This window comes from Lonchura striata, chromosome 8, assembly GCF_050655825.1.
Source record: "Lonchura striata isolate lonStrDom1 chromosome 8, ASM5065582v1, whole genome shotgun sequence".
Classification (NCBI taxonomy): domain Eukaryota; kingdom Metazoa; phylum Chordata; class Aves; order Passeriformes; family Estrildidae; genus Lonchura; species Lonchura striata.
In genome coordinates, this window is record NC_140710.1 from 22,256,370 (window position 1) to 22,267,500 (window position 11,131).

Genomic DNA, 11,131 nt, shown 5'->3' on the forward strand with positions numbered 1-11,131 from the left:
TTTTTTACAGATCCTGACATTTTCACTGCATTTCACCCAGTGACAATCACACAGAATGAAAAGCTGAAGTTGAACATTACAAGCTCTTTATTTTTTTAAAAAAAGGTAATCCCTACCTTTATCATTCTAGAGAGATCTCCAGCATCTGCTAATTCCAACACTATGTTCAGTTCATTGTCTTCAATGAATGAGGCGTAATATTTGATTACATTTGGATGATTCAGTTGCTAGGAAAGCAAAATAGTAATTTACATTTTAGTGTAGAGCATGCCACATGTTTTAAGACTAACAAACATTCTTATTTAGGCAAACAAAACAACCTCTAAAATCCATTTCAATATGATACAAATTAGAAGTATATGCCGATAAGAAGCATTTACAAATCCTTTGCAAGAACACAATGGCATTTTAGGATACACTGACTGACAGGATGGTGACTGACACTGCAGTTTTAGAGGAATTTTGCTTCAATGTAGATGTCCAATAGCATGATTTTCCGGAACAGCGAAGTCAATTTCTGAAGTAAATAGCAAAATCAGTTTTTGAAGTTAGGATTTTACAGCACAAAGGACAATATTTTAATTTTGGCAGAAACTTTTACTAGAAGTGTTACTCATTATTCTATCAGATTTACTTCTCAGTATTCACTTCTAAAGTAATAAAGATCACAAAATTCTTCAAAATGAGGCTTTTAAAAACGCTACACAAAAAACAGTGGACACCTCAATTATGTCTATGAAAAACATAAAACATTTTTTGATGATGGCTGCATGTTTTCTAAATAAATCTTTTACCTTAAGAAGATCTATTTCTTTGATGCAGTCAGCACGGGCTTTGGCATCCATTAAATCAAATATCTATGCACAAGAGATAAAACATTTTTATTAAGTGATAAAAATATAGTAAACTGAGTAATTATTATCATTATTTCATAGCATCCATAAAGCAATCTGGATTATGCATTTCATGGCAAGATGTAATATTACAGTAAGAAATATTTCTAATGCTCTGATGCACTGATTTAGTGCTGTGGCTATTCTTTTAGCCCCCTCATAGGAAAAAAATTGTACATTTTAAGTACAAGCTTTCCAATGACTTAAATGCCACCTCTGCATATCAGTTCCAACACACAGCAGTAATTTAGCACACCTTATACATGGTTCAAATTTCAGGTTCCTATTCCATTCTGCCAAACCTTTTTCACAAACTAATTCCTTAATACTGAGCATACCTTTTTTCCCCTTAGTCTTGCTACAGTCTTCCACTTCAATTCTAAATAATCCATATTATTTTACTCTCAGGATCAAAACTTCATTATCACCTCCAACTCCTTCTCTCCCATTTCCTTCCCTTCAGCCAGCAAAGTGACTTGGGTTATGCTATTTGTTTATTAGAGCCCTTTTCTCTAAGCCCTCATCAGTCACCTTGATTTTTACAGGCTTTTACAGTTAGACATCTCTGCTCTTAATTTTTTCCCCCACTTCATAATTACTCCAAATTATTTTGTAATGTATCTCATTTTCTCTTCTACACTTAGCCTGGAGAATTAGAATTACTCTTCACTAATTTCAATTTTTGTTTGAAGTACTTGTTTCTGCCATTAGAGTCTTTGTCCAAATTCTACACATCTATATTTAATGTAATGTCTGTTTTCACTCCCTTTTTTACCACCTCTGGGTTTTCACTTTACTTGCTGAAATGTGCACCTCCATACACTATTTCCCTTAAAAATTACCAAAATGCTGCTTCCTCTAAGAATCCTTCCTCTCTCATTTGTGATTAATTTCTGAATTTAACAAACAAGTTTAACAAAACAAAAAAAAAAATCTCCAACTTCTTTGTGGTCTGCATATTATATTTTACTACCCAGAAGAATAAGAGACACCCTCAGCTTTATTCATTGCCACAACATTTACAAAATTACCTTTTCCAGTTAGAACTTCTCGTGCACATCATGTTTCTAGACAGACAATCACCAAGAAAAGATGCATTATGTCCTGTGAAGATCACAGGTATCTGGTTCCATAAGCTCAAAATAACCAAAAGCTCAACAGCTGACAATTTGTATTTTATATCTTGCCACTAAGTCCAGAAAGAAAAATATGGATTAACAGCAGTGTCAGTACTGAATGTCTGCAAAGAGGTCATCTCAAACCAGCTGCCTAACTGTTCACACCCGTCACACCTTCCTTCCCTCTCCCCAGAGAGGTTCAGACACATCAGGGAGGCTGCATATGATTTGCTGAACCTCACCTTTATTTTCTACACCACTCTGCACAGTGAGTTTGTCATTCCTTTAATCAACTGAAAGGAAAAGTCTGGAAACCTCATGTATGGAGCACAGGCCTCCCAGGGCACACATGTGCTCTTGACTAACCACTACTTCTCTTCACACCTCCCCATCTTCTATCCTCAGAGCTGGCATCAGAAAGAAGAGCCTGTAGTGGATACCAGACTCACTTTTTCAAGAAGGAAAAGAAAGAATAATAATAAAAAAAACCAAACAAACAAAAAAAAAACAGACTTGCAGATAGTAAAAAAAGGGGTAGAAGAGAAGAGAGAAGAAAAAGAAAACATAACTACTGAACAAGAAAGAAACTGAATAAACCACCACACAATTACTTGTATACTAATGCCAGGATGATGGGAAAGAAACAGAGTTAAAAGCAGTTATTTAAGCAACTTAAGTCACAAGAAAGGAATTCTAACATTAAGAAATAAAGCAATTTCAGATGTAATAGAACAAAAGAGTATTATACGTGAAATTACAGGTACAAGTACTAACAGATAAGTAACACTGATGAAAACAGACAAGAGCTTATGAGTTCAAGTTGAAAACTTAGTGAAGGAGATGAAATAGCCTGCATCTGGTATAGATCTGCACTTAGAATTATTGAAGAGCAAGGCTTTTTCATTCAAACAACAGATTAAAGTCCTAGGGTTTGCTACAGTCATAAGGGAGTCTAATGATTTTCCTGGGAAACATTTTAGAAAACCCTAAATATTACAGGTAGCACATTAATTGAGGTAATACTGAGAAGGCATGAAATCAAATATTTTTCCTTATAACCTGAGAGACCAAAAAATGGAAAATATGTATACAGCATCTCCCAAAACAACCAGTAAACTGTACCAGGAAGCAAAGGAAAAAAGGGAACAGGTATAGAGGAGCATCTTGAGGCTTCAATTTTCACCACGTTCTAGACAACAGTGAGATAAGATCATTCCTTATAAATCATAGAGAGATTCTACTCAACCACCCTGGAAAACCAAATCAAAACTGGGGACAGAATTCCAGACTAAAAACTGTACACAAACCATCTCCTTGTAAGATTTGGAAAATGACCAGAAACACAGTTTCAAGATTCAAACCAATGAGCTTCATTGTGTGACAAATCAGGCCATCTTGCACCTGCTCATGTGTTCTAATATACCAAGAGGCACACTGATTTACCTGTTCCAGGAACAATTCCCTATGCACCTAAACAAGCAGGTTTTTCAAGAAGTTTTTTTACAAGCTATACCTCTGCTAGGGACATAAATCAGTACCTCACATAAAGCAATAACAGAGCAAAAAAATAAAACCTTAGACACAGGCCTATAAAAATATCTAGAATCAAGACATAGGAAAGAAAGAAAGACAATTTTGTCTGTGTATTCTGGATAGTATTCCCAATATTTCTAATTTGTTATTAAGCAGCATGGAATACACTAGACCAAGCAGCTGCTCTCCCCAAAGGACAGACTAAAGTTTTATAAACATGACTCCCTCTACTTGTGTTGCACTTCATAAGCATCTTTGCAAATTTGTCACAGCTTCAGCTAAACCGAATATTTCAAGAATTACCTAAATTAAATATAGCAAGGCAGTAAAAATGAGTCTTATCTGATCCATACAACTACAAATACAGATAATCTTAAGATTTACAGTTTAGCATTAGGTTCAGATTTTGATCCAGATCTAACCTCAAAAGACTATAAATAGCATTTCCCAGAAATCCAGAATTTCAGTTTCACAGACATTAATTTCAAAAAAAAAAAAAAAAAACCTAAAAAAAGGTGAAAATATTCAATCCATGGCCTCTGAAGAGCCTCTGAATCACACCAGATACAAAAAGCTTTCAGAGATTTTCTCTCTGAATAGATGATCTTTTATTTTGCCAGATTGCTGCAGTTCAGACCAGAGGATGCCAGTGTAACAAGCCATGTCAGCTCACACAAGAAGGTTACTGTAAACACAAGGAAAAAACCTCCTTTCTTCCTCATCAGCAGATGACTCAACACTGAAGGATGTCTTACCCTGAGAAATGGAAGAAGACCTGAAGAACATCCTTTCAAGTGCATGTCAGAGCTGCACAGGGCACCTGGCAGCACTCTGAAGGTCTGCTCAGCAGAAGAGGCTTGCTGCAGACTGGCCACCAGTGTAACACTGTGGAGGCTGTACTCCCATCACGACTGGAACAGTTTATAGCTTTGCAGGAGGATTAATTCCACCTTCAGCTCCTATGAGTCAGCAAGCCCAGCAGAAAGGTCAGCCTGTGCTCCAGCATGAGCACTGCACACAGATCTCTCACAGCACACGACCTCCACTCACAGACAGCACCCCCACGGCCATCAGCAGGCCACAGGTCTCATCCAGCCCAGACACACACTGCCTAAGGACTTGCAACCTTTTGTCCAGCCTTCTCTGGGACTGCACTCGTTTTCTGAGCTTGGTTTTAGCTGCAGCAGCACATGCCTTGCAGCTGAGTGACTTCACTGTAACCAAGTCATTGCAGTCAAATGACTTGTGTCTAACCCAGTTTTATATCCAGCTGAGCTTTGCAACTGCACGGCCTGAAGGAAACCATGGCAGATACAACAAAAGTCTAAAAAAACTTTGGATTTTTGGATAGGCTTGAACAATAAGCTTTTGGATCAACACAAACTGACTGCTTGAAATCACACAGCAAAGTCTCACACAAAGATACTACCAGTATTCTCCCAGCAGCGCTCAGGTCCCTGGTGATGCTCTCTCCACACATCCATTATTAGAAACTAGCAGTAATTAGCCAACAAGTGTTATCACCACTGTAACTGGCTAACAATAATAACTGCTGTATTTAGATTAGACTGCTAGAGTATTCATCAGACTAACAATAACCCAAATTCTTGACTCCCACTTATGAGGTCAGGATCACAGGGTAATTCAGTTTGGAGGTAAGTTTCTCCAGTCAGCACCAATTCCACTCAGCACAAACTGCACAGTGCAATATATTCTTACTTAAACTTTTAATTCTTTTCCCCCAATTTCTATTTTCAAGGACTATAATAAGATCAACACTTCTAAAAATGAAGTATGATAGTATTAAAAAAATCTAATAAGCAGCAAATATTTTTATGATGTGACAGTTTTCATAAAGAGTATAATCAAAAATTCTAATTGTGGTAAGCTTTTTACCTTAGGTAGCAATTACTGTGAAACTCCTTAAAACAATTAGGCAAATACAGCTGAAGATATTTAAAGGAGCATTTTAAAAACTCTCAGCAGGTTTTTTCCCACCTTGCAAGCACAGAGTGAAATAAACATTTTTAGCTCTCAGTTTTTTATCTCATCCTGCAATGATCTGTATACAAAGGGAGAGTAGAAGGACAAAAACATATTGATAGTTATTACACTTCTGTGTGCTATGCAACTAAGGGATCTCTGGTAACTTTGCCCTCAATCTCTTCTGTAGTACCTTCGTGTGAGCATAGATTATAGCCTTTTTCTTTCAGCATTCCAGAAATGTCAGTTGTAAGTACTGTCAAGAGATACTGGTATTTTTAGAATACTTTCTAAGCTGTTATAAGCTTCAGAGCAGGAATTGCTCCTATGCAGATGTGTAAACTAATAAAAGGAGTTGCAATACTTGAGTTTAACTTCCTGAGTGAAGTTCTTATATACACGTCCCCAGAAAGCCACAGGCATAGGAAGAAGGTTTAGAAACCTGATGGAGAACATCAAGGCCTAGCTTCTAAGTCCAGACTGTATCTGATCAATTACCAGCTGCCAACCAAAACCATCATCTGAAGTGAAGAGCCAAGTTGGGAATCTACCTGATTTCACTTGCTCAAGACCATCACTTTTCCAGATTTTCCTTTTTGGCACTGAAAACAGTAAGTTTAAATGATAAACCTGTCTGTTCTGTTTGAAATTCCGTATACAATAAAAATTGCAAAAAGCATTTCCAAACCAAATCACAAGCATAACTGCTGTAACATAAACCTCCAGAGAAGTAAGCAAAATAAAGACCCAAATGCACAGATATATTAAGAGATACAATACTGAACAGCAACAAGCATTAGAGTATTTTGCCACCACAGCACTGCTGTGCTGAGACAATAGTGCTTCATAAAGTGTGAAATTACAAGTGCTTTTCTAAGATTAATTAACTGTAATTCAGGACTGAAGTAGCAACCCACTGACAATGTACAATGAATAATGAATGTACGGCCTAGATAAAAGGATTCATTGTCTGAATCTCTAACATGGGGCCTCCAATTTTGGAATGAAAGGAAAAAAAGGATGGAACAATGTAAGGCAGAAATGCAATTAATCTGAAATTTTGTTGAAATATGCAGCTTTACATACTTGAAATTTTGAGTAGCTAAGGTTTCCTTAAAAAATAGCTCCTGAAGTGAACTCATCCACCCTTACAGGCACTAACTTAGATATTTACCACTCTTTTGCCATTTAATGATGATTTGTTACCAGCAAATGCTTACTGTGACCTTGGAAGGGACTCCTGCAGTGGTCCTTGCTCAGAAACTGCACTGTACCCCAGGTGTTCTGCTGCAGGAGTTACCCAGAGCTGCAGTAGCAGAGAGGCACTGCTACCTCCTCAGGCATCATTTGCAGCATAGTTTGGATTTGAGACTTACCACCTGTTAAGAAACTTACCTAGAAGCTTTTCAATTTATACTGCTATGGTCACAGTTTACTTGGGGCTGATCTCTTCTGATGCTTCTTTAACTCAAAATATAGTTTAGACTTTTGTAAAAGTTGAGTAGTGAAGATATATTTTATTTCTGTTTTTATTTAGGTAATATTTTAACAGCATCTCAGAAGCATACTTTCATGCTGGTAAAGGAGATTATTTAATTATTACTTTCCTAATTACAAAAAAAACAAATCAAACATGGGAGGATGAAGCACAAAGGGTACAACAGGAAGAAAAGACCCAACATACCATTTTGTGAACTCTGCTATTTAAGTTACTACTAAAAAATCTTAAACAGTTCTCACTGTGCTACATACTCTAATAAAAACCAAATCAAGAATACTATTTATTTCTGTCATCTGGACTCAGCAGCAAGTACAAATTCAGAAAGAGTGGTTTCTGTCACCATCTGCTTGTCCTTTCTCCCACAGCATCTTACTGCTACTTGTTTCTGCTCACATTTTATTCCACAAACATACATTTTGTACCATTAAAATAACATTTATCAATATTGTACATATCTCAGCCAAATAAAATTTTATTAGGGAAAAATAAACATTCTTGTTGGAAAGCTTTGTAAGAACACAAAACTGAAAATCCTTTTGGAAATAATAACAGCCTGAGATCCTGCAACTCCAAGAGAGGATAACTGAATTATTCTAAGCCCCATAAGCCCTTGACAGCAGAGACACACATGGGGTACCATTACCAAAGACACCTAAAGTAAACAGGTACACACCTAACCAGCCAGGAAAATGCAATGGGGAGGAGATGGCACAAACATGATTTGCAAGATTGGAGAGGAAGGAGGGAATGTAAGATGTGAGAAGATGCGAGATGAGAATGGGCAGATAATGGAAAAGTAGAAGTGCAGATCTCAGTTATGTTACTTAACACATTGTAGATCATTTAAAGACACTGTCTTAATGTAGGGAGTGAAATCCACACACAGGTGTAAAATAGAGAGAATAAAGCCCCTCTCTCATAACTGAAAGAAGCATTTCTCCTGTTTTGTCCATGCTGAGCTTCCATTAAGAAGGCATGAAAAAAACAGGAGTATTTTAATTTGAATAAAGCCAAACATGACCGAAATCAAAAGGAAGAAGCACCTCTATAGAGCAGACTCATTTTTCAGCTCCTCTGAAAAGCAATTATTTCTCAACAAAAGACATCTATGAAAATAAATTTTTATAGTGAAATTAACTATTGTGACTATATTTACCAAAAGAGAGATCACAGGAGCACAGTAACAATTTAGATGGTCTTCTGTCCAAAAGTCCAAAAAGAACACCTTTAGATATGGACTATGAAAGCTGGAATGGCTGTGCCAAACACCCTGTACTGACACAAGCCTTCTGAGCTGTGATTACATGCTTAGGAATTTTTTCCCCTTCCAGGTTAAGCAAATCTCACTTCCCATTCAGACAATCTCCTACACACATCCAGCCCCTGGATGTGACTTTACACAGAACACAGCCCCTCCTCATGCGCCCTAGGTAATAACTTCTACTGGAAAATCAACAACCTACATTGGACACTTAAAGACAATTGGACCCCTGTCATGATAAAGCCATTTGGGAAAGGCACAACTTTCTAACACTATTTCCTACCAACAACCCAGTATATTCTTAGAAACTTATTAAAAGATTAAACAAAAATTAAGTAAGAAAGCTTTTATGCTGTAGAAACCATCACCTGCATATGAACAGCATGATGTCATCTTCAGACATTGGAAAAAATCTTCTGTCAAATTGGGAAGTCTGCTGTGAGTGACTTCTGAAATGCTGTTAGGAGTACACAGGCTAAAATGCCTCTATTCTTAATGCAAGCACTGTTATAAAAATTTCATGGTTGGACTTTTATGACTTTCTTCAAGTACCCAGGCATTCCACATCCACCTTAATTGACATGCATTTCAAGTCACATTTGACCTTTTTGGTTTCTCACACGCTGAAAATGAAGGAAGAATTAGCCTAATGTTTTAAGACTGTTGATCAAAGTTCTTAGAATATATTTCAGCTTTTGAAGTAGTATATATCTGGCAGTTTTCCCAGAAGGGGGAACCAAGTCTCCTTTTTTATGACTGCCAGGACTAGCCATGCCTCCTGGTGCTGCAGCACACAGGAAATCATAGAAATGGATCAACAAGTCAAGATATGACAGAGAAATGTACAGTGCATGCATTTAGCTCAACAAAACCAAAACTATTAAAATGCAGAAACTCTAGAAAACAATCTACAGAATATTACACATATTATCTTGCAGTCTATAAAAGTAAAAATACCCTTTCAGATCTGATGGCAGGATTCCTTCAAGTATTACACTAAACTTATCACAAGATCAAAAGTGAAATGCCAATTTCAGTTTTGACTTCAAAATTAAACACATTGTCAGAGATCCTTCATAGTAAATCCAGAGGGCAATGGTCTTACAACTAACATCTCTGAGCAGCTCCAAACAAAAAGAGAATGAAAATGAGACTGGATGGAGGCATAGCTCGAGCTGTCTTTTGCCTGTGTGACAGTGGAATGTTTCAGTCTGAAAAGCTGTTTCCATTTAAACTGCTGCTTTTGATTTAAACATTTTAAAATTTGCTAATTGCTAAGACAAAGTATCTGAACAAATAATTAGTTCATTTCTTATGTTAAAATTTACAAGGGTTAGGCTTAACATTTCTTGGCCACAATAACTTAATTAGCTTGCTACTCTTCCACCTTCTGTGACAACTGCTCTTTCACTACTGGCTAAACCATGAACCTTGAAAACAGTCAGGCTCCTCAAGAAAATGCTTTGACCAATGCAAATGTTTTGACCAAATTCACTTAGATCCACAGTGCACTTGCATTTAATTACCATGTAGAGTCCCACACACAGATGTATTATTCATGAAGATGATCATATGAACTGAACTGTATCCCAAAATCTGAAGGAAACTCTGAGCTACAGACTGAAGCACAATTTTGGTTTGTATTTGTCTCAGGTAGTTTTCAATCTTTTGAAACAGTAACTCCTCTCCTTTTCACTATTATAATTTTCATTACATACAGACCTTATTTGATTTATGTGCTTTTGAAGCATGGCTACTTAACCGAAAGATTACAGCTGTTTTTTCAATAAAAAATGCATGGATTTGCATAATATATTTTCACATTAGACACCACTAAATATTCATATTATTTATAGATTACAAGCTTTGGTTAGGAAATACAGCTCATTTATATGTGTTATCTTTTTCAGCAACTCTGGACTTTACTTTCAATTTCAAAACACTGGTTTGTGGAATACTATATAAAGTCACATATGAATTTTCAGAGTTCTTAATTCCCTGCTATTGCTAAACATTTAAAAATGTATTAAAATCACATCAGAATGTCACATGCCTTTCAAATTTAACTGGATCAATCCTTTTAGTATTTCTACAAAAATCATCCTTACCTGAACCTTCTTCAGAGCCACTGGTACCCCATCCAGCAGGCAGGTTGCTCTGTAAACTTCACTGAACTGCCCACGGCCAATCTTCTTCTCTATTCGGAAATTGGCAAGGGTATTGTAGCCCATGTCAGGTCGTAAGGCTTTCTAGAACCAAAGATATTGCAAAGAAAGTTTGCATTTAAGACTTAAATCAGTAAGATTAATCACGCCAGTGTAAAGATATCTGTGAAGGAATATGGTTTATACTATTAAAATTCCTTCCTCCCAATGCATTAAAACCAGACTAATCACAAGATGATCTAAAGAAAACATTCATTGTACCATTTGTGGAGTGAGAATTGAAAATGATATAATCTTGAGTGTATTAAGAATATTTTCAGCTTACCAGGAGTCTGAGACATAGAAGAGAACAAATACCATCAGGCTTAAATCTGCCATGGTTCCTATAACCTAGCTCCCAGAATCAAAAAATTAAAAAAGAAATCCTACCCATAATAAAGGATCAGCTTATATTACAGTATTTTAATGTCCCTCCTCAGTGGCTATGCAGTATATTTTTATATATCCTTCTGTTGCTCCAGAAATCAAAATATGAGAACTCTCGTTTTGACAAAAGTGGTGCAGCATTAATGCTCCAGTGCATCCCAAAGCGCAGGACCCAGCTTAATGAGGTAGTTATAGGCCTTTTAGGGAAAAGCTCTGAAATGACACTTCAAGATTTTAAATTCTCTATGCAG

The 11,131-nt window shown here is 36.6% G+C and overlaps 1 protein-coding gene across 4 annotated transcripts in view; it reads right to left on the bottom strand.

Annotated features, from left to right (window-relative positions):
* Nucleotides 1-11,131, bottom strand: part of NEK7 (NIMA related kinase 7) — a 63,327-nt gene that overhangs the window by 35,617 nt on the left and 16,579 nt on the right. For all 4 annotated transcript variants that reach the window (XR_014956925.1, XM_085586011.1, XM_021547419.3 and 1 more), the window contains exons 3-5: nucleotides 10,398-10,538; nucleotides 795-857; nucleotides 117-227 (exon numbers count right to left, since the gene is read on the bottom strand). Coding sequence is in view for 3 of the 4 variants with exons in the window: in XM_085586011.1 (XP_085442137.1) it covers nucleotides 117-227; nucleotides 795-857; nucleotides 10,398-10,538 (315 nt within the window). In the remaining variant the exon portion in view is untranslated. The remainder of the gene's footprint in view (nucleotides 1-116; nucleotides 228-794; nucleotides 858-10,397; nucleotides 10,539-11,131) is intronic.